Below are 13,227 nucleotides of genomic sequence, written 5' to 3'. Positions count from 1 at the left end.
CACAGTTGAGGCCATGCTTCTATATTCAGATTCAGCTGAGCTTCTTGACACTGTGGATTGCTTCTTAGCCTTCCATGATATCAATGACTCTCCAATTTTTATCATGTAGCCAGTGACTGACTTCCTGGTTAGAGGGCAAGCAGCCCAATCTGCATCACAATATGCACTAACCTGGTTGTTTGAGTGACTTGAGAGCAGTATGCCCTGTCCAGGTTGTCTTTTTAGATATCTGACTATTCTTAGTGCAGCATCCATGTGAGATTTTTTGGGTTGATTTAAGAATTGACTCAGTGTCTGAGTACTGAAGGATATGTCTGGCCTTGTCATGTTGAGATACAGTAGCTTACCTATAAGCCTTTGATATGCTGATTGATCTGTCAGGGGATCATCTGATTCCTCTTGATTCTTGTTCATATGTTCATCATACTGTTTGGATGTCAATTTGATATTTGCATCCATTGGGGTGCTTGCTGGTTTAGCTGCTGACATTCCCACTCCTGCTATGAGTTCAAGTGTATACTTTCTCTGATGCATAAGTATTCCTTTTGTGGACCTTGTAAACTCAATTCCAAGGAAGTATTTAAGCTCCCCTAAGTCTTTCATCTTGAAGGCCTTTTGTAAGGCTTTCTTAGTTCCTTCTATTAGCTTCAAGCTGCTGCCAGTGATCAGCATGTCATCTACATACACCAGTACTATAGCAACTCCTTCTGATGATTTGTTTATGAACAGAGAGTGGTCATATTGACTCTGTGTAAACTTCAGTCTTAGGAGGGCTTCAGTGAGTTTTTGATTCCACTGTCTTGGGGCTTGCTTGAGACCATACAAAGACTTTGTCAGTCTACACACATTCTCCCCTTGACTGACAAAACCCTGAGGAAGCTGCATGTAGATTTCATCTAATAAGTCTCCATGTAGGAAAGCATTAAAAACATCCATCTGATGAATGTGCCATTGGTTGGCTGCTGCAATAGATAAAACAGTCCTCACTGTCACCATCTTAACCACTGGAGAGAAAGTCTCTGTGTAATCAATTCCTTCCTGCTGGCTATACCCCTTTGCAACTAGCCTGGCCTTAAATCTGTCTATCTCACCTGTGGATTTGTATTTGACTTTGAAAACCCACCTGCATCCAATAGCTTTCTTGCCTGCAGGGAGTGGAGTAATCTCCCAGGTATGATTGCTCTCCAGGGCTTGGATCTCTGCCTTCATGGCCTCAATCCACCTAGGATCTTTGATTGCTTCAGCATAGCTGGCAGGTTCTGCCACAGTGGATGTAGCTGCAATGTAACATTGATAAGAAGGGGATAGATGAGAATAGGAGACATAGTTAGATATAGGATAAGGGACATCTTGAAGTGTGTTGAAAGAGACAAAATCCTTCAACCAGGCAGGGGATTGTTTAGATCTTGTTGACTTTCTAGTAAGCTGAGAAACTACTGCAGGAGGCTCTTCATGAACAATTGGAGCAACCTGCAGATGCACTTCAGCTTGCTCAACATCTGCATGTATAGAAGGCTGAGCAGGAATTGGTGAGACAGCAGCCTGGTCAGGAATTGATGAGAGTACAGGAGCCAATGCAGGGATAACTGAATCATAAAGAGTATCAACAAACAACCTCTGATGTGTAGACCTGTCATCTGTGGCAAATGGGAAGATATCTTCCCTAAAGAGAACATCTCTACTCACAAAGAAAGACCTGTTAAGCAAATCAAATAATATGTAGCCTTTCTGCACTTCAGAGTAGCCCATGTGGACAGCAGACCTTGATCTGGGCAGGAGTTTATCATGCTCAGTGAGATTTTTTGCAAAAACCAAGCAGCCCAATGTCCTCAAGTGGGAAAGACCAGGTTTTACACCATATAGTTTTTCATAAGGAGATTTAAACCCAAGCACACTGCTAGGAAGTCTGTTAATAAGATAGGAAGCAGCTAGGACACAGTGACCCCAGAATTTAATAGGAATTTTACCTTGAAATCTTAGTGCTCTTGTGACTTCAAGTAAATGTCTATGTTTTCTTTCAGCAACACCATTTTGCTGAGGAGTGTAGGGACAAGATTTTTGATGTATGACACCTAGTTCTTTAAACAGATTAGCACAAACTGAATTAACAAATTCTGTACCATTATCAGTTCTTATGACTTTGACAGCTTTCTCAAACTGAGTCTGAACATACTTCAGAAATATTGGAAGTGATACACAAACATCTGATTTTTGTTTAAGCAAGAATAACCAGGTCATCCTTGAAAAATCATCAACTATTGTAAGAAAATATTTGTTGCCATCAAAAGTAGCTGTATTGTAAGGCCCCCAAAGATCAACATGTAACAATTCAAAGCAGTCAGTACTTTTGATACTACTAGAAGGAAAAGTAGACCTGGTTTGTTTTGCCATTGGACAAACTAGACACTTAGAAACTTGACACATAGTGTGTTTAGTCAGAGTAAACATTTTTGCAAGTATTGTTGTGGAGACATGGCCAAGCCTTTGATGCCATAACTCTACTTCAGTGACATGAGAAGAATCAACAGCCAGAGCAGACTCCTTATTGTTGCTTTGAGATAACTGCCTCCACAGCAGATACAAGCCGCCCTCTTCTTTACCAACTTCCTTCACCTTTCCAGTGTAAAGCTCCTGGAAAACACAAAAGTCAGGAAAGAAGGAGACTGAGCATCCTAATTCCTTTGTTAGTTTGCTGACGGACATCAGATTATATTTGAACTCTGGTATGTGAAACACATTAGTAATAAGGCTTCTAGTTGACAAGCTGCATGAACCAGTGTGTGTTACTGGTGTGGTATTTCCATTTGGTAAGGACACCTCCTTAGGAATATCTAGCTTAAACACAGACTCCTTATTCAGCATATCCAAATTTGACACCATGTGATTTGTTGCACCAGTATCTATAATCCAGACATCACTATTTTCAGTGACAAACAATGCTTTACCTGCAACACTTGCTTTATTTTCATCAGAGGCAGTAACTTTTGAGTGTGACTGTTGATTCAGCATATTCAGGATTTGATCATACTGATCTTTTGTGAATGTGCAGCCTTGAAGTAATTGTTTCACATCCTTTTCAGCTTGATTAGTAGTGGTAGCAGGTGTGCTGGCTGCTACTGTGTTATGCTGTGCCTTGATGTTCCCTTCCCATACTGATTTGTCATATACATTGGTGTTCAATCCATAAGAGAAATGAGCATGAGCAGGTTGTTGACTGGTACTTGAGTCAACATATGTAGTGTTTGCACTTTGTATCTTCTTCTTTGACTTAAAATCTGGTGGATATCCAACAACTTTGTAGCAGTATTCTTTGGTGTGACCTCTACACTTGCAAAAATCACAAACTAGCAGTGTATTTTTCTTGAACTTATGATTTGCACTTGAGCTGTTAACACCTCTAGAGTACATTGCTGCTGACTCTAAGACAGAAGAATTCAGGCCCAAAGTAGTGATGCCTGCAACAACAGATTTTTGATTTTCATCTCCTACTACCATGGCATAAGCCTGATTAACAGTTGGTAGTGGGTCTATCATGAGTATCTGGCTTCTAGCCTGATGATACGAATCATTAAGTCCCATTAAAAATTGATATAATCTCTGCCTATTCATGTGAGCAACAAAGCCTCTAGACTTCTCACAGTTACAGCCAGGCGCAGGTACTAACACCTCAAATTCATCCCACAAAGCTTTTAACTTTGTGTAATATGCAGAAACTGAAGCCGTCCCCTGCTGCAGAGTTGTAATCTCTTTATGCAAGCTGTATGTCCTTGAGCCATCCACTCTGTCAAACCTTTCTTGTAAATCAGTCCATACATCCATTGCACTTGAAGCAAATGCAACTCCACTGAGCAAACTTTTTGACATTGAATTCATCAGCCATGACAAGACGATAGCATTTACTCTCTCCCACTGACTCCACAGTTCCTCACCATACATCTCCTTTCTGCATGTACCATCAACTAGCCCTAATTTATTTCTTCCTAGTAAAGCTAGCTTAATCGATCGGTTCCATAGAGTGTAGTTCTCCACACCAATCAACTGAAACGAGATAATACTGATTCCACTTACATCTGTAGGACTTAAGAAAAGAGGATGATTGTAATCAATACCTTGCCCAGACATGCAATTGTTACTTTGATTCGGCTGAACCCGTTGACCTAGGGTTTCTTCACCTGGCATGTTTTTAAGAAATTTCTTTGATTTCTGTAGTTGTAGGAACGATCTAAGCTTCACCTGAGCTTAGACCTGTAAATCAACAAAAAAAAAAAAAACTTGATGAATCTGTGAACCTAACTAGGCTCTTTGACTCAAAAATTGAACGCCTATCGCAGTAAATCACTGCGATACAAGCTCTGATACCATGAACAAACTTATTCTAAGCTTAATCTTAGCTTAGACTGCTTTGTCAAAGCATATTTAGCTCAGAGAAAGCTCAGAGAAAAACAAAGTGAGAAGAGAGAAGTCAGACGAAGAAGAAGAAGAGAAATGTGGAGAAGAGAGAGATGAAAATATCTTTTTCATTATTCTGTTATTGGTGCCTCATTACACATCAGTGTATATATATTAATACACAATACTCACAACAGAATATTAACAACTAATCAGTTACAACAAACTCAACTGATTAACTAACTAATTGGTCTTAACAGATAATAGCAAAGACAGAAATGCCCCTAGCTCATACTCCTTCACTTATAACACTCTCTCCCATCTCTCTCGCCACTCTCCTATAACTGGTATATCAAATACATGTGAATTGAAAAGAAAAGTCAAAAAGGGACAAAAGGTAGGCACAGGCAGCAGGCAGCAGTTTTTGTTGAAATTGCTAGCAGTTTTTGTTGAAAAATTATGTCAGCAACGCGTTTCATTAAACGCGTAAAATCATTTCACGTGTTTTCAATCTCCTATAAATAGAGGGCCTCTTTCCCTCATTTAAATCATCCCAGAAAGAGAGAGTAAGAATTCAAAGAAAGTTATACACCAAGAAAAATATTGTAGTCTTGAGTGTCCTCTTTAGTAGTTATTTCTTTTACAAGAGAGAAGTATTAATTGTTGTTTTCTCCTTGTACTTGAGAACAGTGTACTCCATATTTTAAATAGTGAGATCCTTCTACCCCGTGGTTTTTCCCCTCTATCAGTCAGAGGGGTTTCCACGTAAAATTCTCATGTCCAATTTATTTTCATATTAATTGTCATATCAAACTTTAGTTGTGGTGCTTCCTCCTCCAACATGAATCACACTAGATACATACAAATACATGTATATAGTGTGTATCTAGTGTAATTCACATATATCTGTGATACATGACTCTTTCGCTCGCCTCCCTCCCCATCTCGCTATTCTAGATGTCTTTTTTACATCAATGGCATCAGCTGGAGCAAGCAAATAGAGCAGAGAGCTTACCCCATCCATCGATTAATCACGTGAGTACGCATCCAATCCTCTTGGATAAGAAGACCTAAAACACCAGTCAAGGGAAGACCAACGCGGTTGTTCCTATTTCATTTTCTTCTTCCAAGCCAGCAGCCTCGGCTCGCCGTGCACTACTTACAGAAAAAAAACTTACATTTATCATTAATTAATCTGAAGATCTGACAAATGAACAGGGAAATTCTCACCAGTTTCTTCTTTCCCGATTTCTTCTTTAGAGACGAGTTATACTGACTCAGACACACACGTGGGCGATTGAGTAGTGGATTGATTTGATCACACTTGACTGAATATTCTAGGTTGACTTCGCCGGTATAGCTACAGTGGGTCTGTTGAACTTGGAATGATTACAGAATGCTTACCGCCTTTGATTCGATCTATTCTAAGTGGTCCATTGGGGTTCTAACGGTGGCAGCTGCGGAATCTGCCTCTCTCCCTATTTTAGTGTATTTGATAGCCAAAAATATATGTATCTTGGTGTATCATTCTAAAAAAAAAGGAATAATTCAGGAGTGTTTTTTACATTTATCTCTAAAGAAAAACAATAAAAACAGAATAAGATTAATATTCAAATTTAGTCAACTAAAACATAATCACAATTTTAATGTGAAAACTAACAATAAATACAACATCTAAAGTAACTAATTTATCATCTCACCAAATTCTTCATATGCTTCTAATCAGACTAGCTTTCAAAATTTCCTATAAATAGTCCCCTCACCAATTAGTGTTAGATACACTATTATCAAATTCTTCTTAAAAGGAAAAAAAATGGCTTTTAAGTCCAATCCTCTCTTTTTTGCGACTTTTTTGATGATAGTAGTTAATTTTACCTTCTGCCATGTTATTGCAGCAAATAATGATGATTGGGAGTCCGTAGAAGATTTAGATGATCCTAAAGTGATTGACATTGCAGAATTTGCAGTAAGTGCGGAAAACAACATGACAAAAAACAATGCCTTTAGATTTTTGAAAGTGTTGGATGGAAAATATAAAACTTTTAATGATGGCATCACTTATAGTTTGTATATTATCGGTGGAAAATTCGATGTATTAAGTAATTTTGGGGTGGTTATTTATGAAAATCGTAAGGATAATGTTAGAAAACTCATTTCCTTCACTGAATCTCTTGTTTAAGACTTAAATGTATGAGCATTTAGAAGTACCTATTATTCAAAAAATATGTTTTTGAATCAACAACTCAAATTTAGCATTGCATTTTATGTTACTCTTTTGCCCTTTCTCTTCCTAGTTCTTCATATGCTTCTAACCAAATTAGCTTTCAAATTTTCCTATAAATAATCCCCTCACCAATTAGTTTTGAAAGAAAAAAAGTGACTTTCAATTTCAATTCTTCATACTTATTACTCTTCCAATTGTAGTAAGTAATTGCTTCAATCTTGGGCCATGTTGTTGCAACAAATGATGGCCCAATACCACTTGGTGGTTGGCAGCCCATTTAGGACCCAAAAGTGATGAAAATTGGAGAATTTAGATGTTTTTTTAAGGAAAAATTACATAAATACACAACTTATTTTACCATATTATCTAAAAAAATTTATCATTTGAAAAAATTATAAAAATTCCTACTATTTCCTATTATGTGGTACATCACTGTACGTGACATATCGATCGGATACATCACGTTACGTGATGTATCGGGAAGTCGGATACATCCTTTACGCGATGTATGATGTCGGATACATCCTTTACGCTATGTATGATGTCGGATACATCCTTTACGCGATGTATGATGTCGGATACATCACCTTACGTGATGTATCGATCGGGTACATCATTTTACGCAATATATCAGGACGTACATAATGTATACAAAAGTGACCAAAAAAAAGGAATTTCAGGTAATTTTTAAAAGAATAGGGATAAAATGTAGTTGGGAAGAATCACTATGAAATTTAGGTAAAATTAATTTTTTTAATAATAATAAATTTAAAAAAAGACGACGATGAGGAAACATTTCCCCTATATCTGATATTTAAATTAATCAGACCAATACAAATTTAAATATTTAATAATAATAATAATAATATCTAGACAAACTCGACAGAATAAGCTTTATTAAAATAACTCAATTCCAACCTTAAAGATTCTTCTTCTTATTCTCCCTGTTGCCAAAAAAATAAAATAAGAAAATATGAAATAATTTGTTTTTATGAGATACCATCACCAATTAAGGTGTAACAACAAATACTTTCATCATATCAACAAGAGTTGTGAGTGAGTGGTAATTATTTTTTTCTTCTTAACGGATTAATCAAAATTTTTAGGTTTGAGTCCTACTAGATATAAAGTTATCTTTATTAAAGAGTATTTTATCCAAATATGAGACTTTTCGATAAAAATATAAATTTAATCGAATTCTAATATAATTATCGAACAAAAAAAATATTTCCATGACAATAGTTTAGAACTTTCGTGGAAATGAAAATATGACTGTCGGTTCTCCACTTTACCTAACACTTTCCTTTAAATAAGTGCACCCATTAAATAAATAATCCCACCTTTTCTCTTAATTTTTTTTTTCATTTTTCATTCTCAAAATTAAAAAGAAAAAATGACCATCAAATTGTTTTCTGTTTTCTCCGTGACTCTCTCAATCATCTTAATTTCTTCAATTTTCTTCCATTTCTCCGCCGCGTTGGGTGGCAAAGCTGGTGGTTGGACGCCGTTAAATGACGTAAATGCCCCTGATGTGATTGCGATAGGACAATTCGCGGTGGATGAGCACAACAAGGAGGCAGGGACAAAATTGAAATTTCAAAGTATCGTGAAGGGAGAAAGTCAAGTCGTTGCCGGTACAAATTATCGACTAGTAATTAAAGCTAAGGATGGAGGTTATGTTCGTAAATATTTGGTGGTTGTTTGGGACAAACCATGGGAGAAATTTAAGAAACTTACTTCCTTCAAACAAATGTAAGTGTTGGTTATGATTCACGATCTCGAGCAGTGGATTCAGAATAAATGTGGTCTTATAATTTATATATATGTTTTTATATTTTTTGTACATGTACATATTGTTCGAGATATGTATTAGTTATAAATTCAGCTTTTAAGAACTTAAATCTTGAGTTAGTTGATTCAGAATAAACGTGATCTTATAATATATATGTTTTAATGTTTTTGTGTTTTGTATATATATATATACATTGCTTGAGATATATATTAGTTATAAATTCGGTGAATTTATATTAATCTAGAATTGGTGGATTCAAAATAAACGTGCATATGTTACTTTTTCATGTTTTTATATGTGTATATATTGTTCGAGATCTGTATCACGAGGATTCCTTGTGAAATTGACTAGTTTTATGCTTTTTTTGAGCAAATTTCCTCCTTTTTTTTTCTCGTATATAAGCTATTATTTAGTTGAAATTGCAGAATCTACCTTAAATTTGTGGAAAATAAACATTATGTGTATACCGTTTGAGATATGTATACGTTTTAGTGTTTTCATATATGTATATACTGAGAGATTTATCGTAAAATTAGTTAGTCTTATGTTTGTTGTCAACCTACTGCAATCTTCCTTTAATTGAACGAAAGCAATAATTTCAGTTGAACTCGGAGAATTCATCCTAAATCCACGGAGGAAATATGCTCACTAGTCAATTTGTAGGGTTATTTGTTTGAATTTTATGGTAATTAAGAAATATGGTGTGTGTTCCATTTTTATGTAGCGTGGATTTATGGATATTTGTTTTTTGTGTTTACGTTATTTGAAATTGTTCGTCTCTTTTGTTTTGGACAAAGTTTTCAATTTGGAGTCTAAATCGACATTGAGTCATTTGGACGTTATTGTTGATTTTGTCAATGACTCAACATAAGATTAGTTAATTTATATTGTATATATATAATCCTCATACTAGATGGTATATATTATTTGTAGATGATATTGTACTAATCTACGAAAATATAAATATTAATCAAAAGTTTAAACTATGGAACACTCTAGAATGAGCAGTCTGGTACATTAAACTTTTGCTATGTGCGGAATTCAGAAAGTGTCATACTACGGTGTCTATTGTACACAATATTATCTTGAGCTTATTTTCATATCTCGAACCTCGTGATCTCCTAATCAATCACATGACAATAATTTTACCAGTTATGTTAAGACTCCCTTTATATATAGAGCACTCTAGAATTTCTGCAAGTTTAGCTAGCAGAAAACAAAAGGCTTATGATAAAAAAAAACATACTTAATTTTTAACTATCTATTGTTACGTTTGCATGTTTGGATCATCACTCTTTCTATTAAAAACATCTCGATGATGAGCTAATCAGATATTTGTTCCATAGCGATAGCAGGCGCATGCATACCAACTCAATATCGAGGTGCGTTTTAATACACAAAAAAAGTGATAGTTTAAATAGGTAAATAGAACAATAGACAATTAAATCATAAACTTTGCTAAAATGTGATGATATACATGTATTTCTTTACCATCCAATTTACAATTACAATTTACAAGCCACATTTAAAAAATCCAACTTATCAATCGTTTAATTTCACAAATCATAACATCAAAAATTAAAGCAGACATAAAAATAGATAAAAAGTAACAATTTTTGCACCTTTAAAAAGTTATATCATACTCCGAACTAAAATAGCACAAAACACACCTTAACCATCTAGAAGTTATCTCTAAAATTTTAACTAAAAAGAGAGAAGACATTACAAAAAACACTAGGTGATTTCGTTCTATTTATTTTAGTCTGAGTGGACAGAGTTATCTCATACTTGATTATCTGTTGTTAATGGAAGATGATATATATCCCGTGAAAATAATTAAAGGTGAACGTAAACTGATTCGAACAACATAATTAATTATAATAATTAAAAAAAAGGCATTACAAGAAACACAAAGCCAAGTCAATATTCCATAGCATATCCTCACTAGAAAAGTTAGTAGCCAGATGACAGTGCAATAAATCTAAGTACTTTTCTAGCCAATTTAGTTGAAAAGGACCACTTTCATTTTAATTTCAAATTCAAAGATTGTAATAATGAATGAAGAAAAAAGATGGATTGATTAAATAGATGTGTTTGGAGATAGATGGTAAGGCCCAAAATGAGTGGTCAAGCTATAGAGTATTCATGTGACCTTCAAGGTGGAAAGGCTTCCATTTTATTTAATTGGTTGTACCCAATGTTTCAAGTTGGCTCAACAACTCCATATACCCTCTTTTGGTTTAATTATTAGATATTCACAAATTCATTAATCCGATTAATTTAAATCAGAATACATTATGAGGGATTTTAGAATTTTTGACCACTACAAAAAGTTGTGATGAATGGATAGAATCGCTTTATCCATAATTAAAAATTTCAATTTCAAATTTTGAGTATGATTTTTTTAGTAGAGAGAATTTTTTTTAATAAATCTTTTTGCAATACAAATTTAAATTAATGGAAAGCCCAATAAAATTATCAAACATGATAGAAAACAAAAAAAAATCTGTCTTCATTCGTAGAACTCGAAACCTTCAAAAAGAAAGAAAAAGGATGCATGAAATTGATGTAAAGCAAAGGTGGGGATAGACACAACTGTTCTTCATTAAAAGGACATTTTATATTGGATATCCCCACTTCCATTTTCTTCTTTTTAAAAATTTAATAGAGTGAAATGGAAAGTTCCAAGTGGAGATATCAGAAAATAGCATTATCACATAATCATGTTAATTGTTAAATAATGTGTCTCAAAAATCCAAGGTAAGGTCACGTCTACTAAATTTTTGTAGTTCGATCCTTTTTGAATTCCACACATAGCAAAAGCTTAACGCATTGAATTGTCCCTTTCATGTGAATTAGGAAAAAAAAGAGTAGAAAATTGAGTTTTCTAAATCATGGTAATTTAGAAATATCAATATTTTGAAAATTGATGCATGGAATTTTAAAAATCTATGTTTATATATGAAGATTTGAATCTATCTTGGCAAAGTAGGATAAATTCTGCGTATGTAGACACCACTTTCTCTATCCAATTAGGGTATGATTTCTTAGACGGCGGCCTCATTAAGGGTCTGACGTCAATTTCAAGCTCCTGTAGCGCTTCGACCATAGACTTTATTTATGAGATTACATCGAGTATTTTGTTGTTATTTTACTAGCGGAAGAAATTAGAGTTTTTTCTAGAAGTCTTTTCAATTTAGTGAAAGAGTTTTTTTCTTTCAAAGCTGCTTGAGAAAAAATAAACAAACGTGACATTTTTTTAACAAACAATAGCTAAAGTAGTTTGTATATTATTTCGAAGATTTTGTGTCCCTTGAGAAGTTCAAAAGAAATCACGTCTCAAAACAATATAAAAAACAATGATACAAGTTGACTTGTGAACAAATTAATAAGTGTTAATGATCCTAGTAATTATAGATTATTATAACTTTGTAATGTTGTTCTTCCATTTGATTTTCTCTACGCACATAATAAGAATCAAAATCGGATATTAGATTGATACTTTTTTTAACTATTCGATATTCAAAATCCATTTAACTAATTCAGATTCATTGTACACAAATTTTATTTATTAAAAAAGAAGCACTCTCGTATTAAAAAAAATTCATTATTAAAGCTCAAAATTGAGATCTTCACTCAAGGACGGAAGAATATTCCAAAATTTCTTAAGTGATGTAACGTGCCATCTTTAGGATAATCACTTGACAAAAAAGCTGATTTATTAAAAATTGACTTGCACAAATTTTATATATCATCATTGATACACTACAATTGCTAAACAATAGATAAAGGTTTGACAAACAATTATTTATGCTTAATTTTTACATTGTAATGATCATAAACAATTTTATGATTATTTACCATAATCACCAAATATATATAGTATATTCCTTTTCATTTACCATAATCACCAAATATATATAGTATATTCCTTTTCATATATGACATGTTCATTTATCAAACACATTTGACACGAGATTGGTATGGAAAAATAAAATAAAATATTGTTATAGAAAATAAGTAACTGATTAGAGAGGATAATGAATCATACTAAGATACAATCCAAACAGGTTATAGAAAACAATAATGAGGATTTTTTTACAAAAATCTGTTGAATCAATGCCGCGTGAAGGTAGAAGGGTCAAGGGTCGTGAACTTTTTTTCCCGCAATAGGGAATAGTTGGCACAAATAATGCAAGTGTTATTTGGAATGATTGAACGTAAAGCACCTACAATTAACTTCTTAAGTTTGCCGTCAACTTAAAAATTCAGTCATTGATAAACATTGAGAAACTATCAAATTGGAGTATCACATGGGCTAAGAAAACTTTCGATACAACGGTGAAATGCATAGAATTTGGAAAAAAAAATACCATATCTAGAATTTATATACGATAAATTAAAATAGATATCATATTAATTAAATATCAAAAGAATACTTACCACGCTGACACAACATTCAACGATAAGTATACAAAATTATACCCAACATTCATTGGTGAGTATACAATATTAGTGTTAGTTAGATGTAAAAGAAAACATATTGAGAGTTTTTCATGGAATTCGGGGATTAACTCACAATCGCCACAATCTCTTCTTTTCGGATGATTACTTTGTGGTGAATATTTTATGGGTACTGAGAAAAATTTTCACAATGTAATAACCTACAAATCATACAGAATATACAAATCGCACCAAACAAGTATTATGCGACAGACTCAACTCTAAGGATATTAACAAAGATATTGAGAATTACAATGAGAAATATAACAATAATAACACGCTCAATTATATAACATATCTTAGGGTCAAGAGAAAAGTA

General features: G+C 33.8%; 1 protein-coding gene across 1 annotated transcript; it reads left to right on the top strand.

Moving 5' to 3' along the window:
* Positions 1 to 7,934: 7,934 nt before the first annotated feature.
* LOC129885716 (cysteine proteinase inhibitor 1) lies at positions 7,935 to 8,563 on the top strand. The gene has a single exon (XM_055960108.1). It carries the CDS (start codon positions 8,007 to 8,009, stop codon positions 8,367 to 8,369), a length of 363 nt encoding a protein of 120 aa, XP_055816083.1. The 5' UTR covers positions 7,935 to 8,006; the 3' UTR covers positions 8,370 to 8,563.
* The last annotated feature ends 4,664 nt before the right edge of the window (positions 8,564 to 13,227 follow it).

This window comes from Solanum dulcamara, chromosome 1 (assembly GCF_947179165.1).
Source record: "Solanum dulcamara chromosome 1, daSolDulc1.2, whole genome shotgun sequence".
In the NCBI taxonomy this organism is placed as follows: domain Eukaryota; kingdom Viridiplantae; phylum Streptophyta; class Magnoliopsida; order Solanales; family Solanaceae; genus Solanum; species Solanum dulcamara.
The sequence above is the reverse complement of the archived record's forward strand: the minus strand, read 5'-3'. Positions and strand labels throughout refer to the sequence as shown.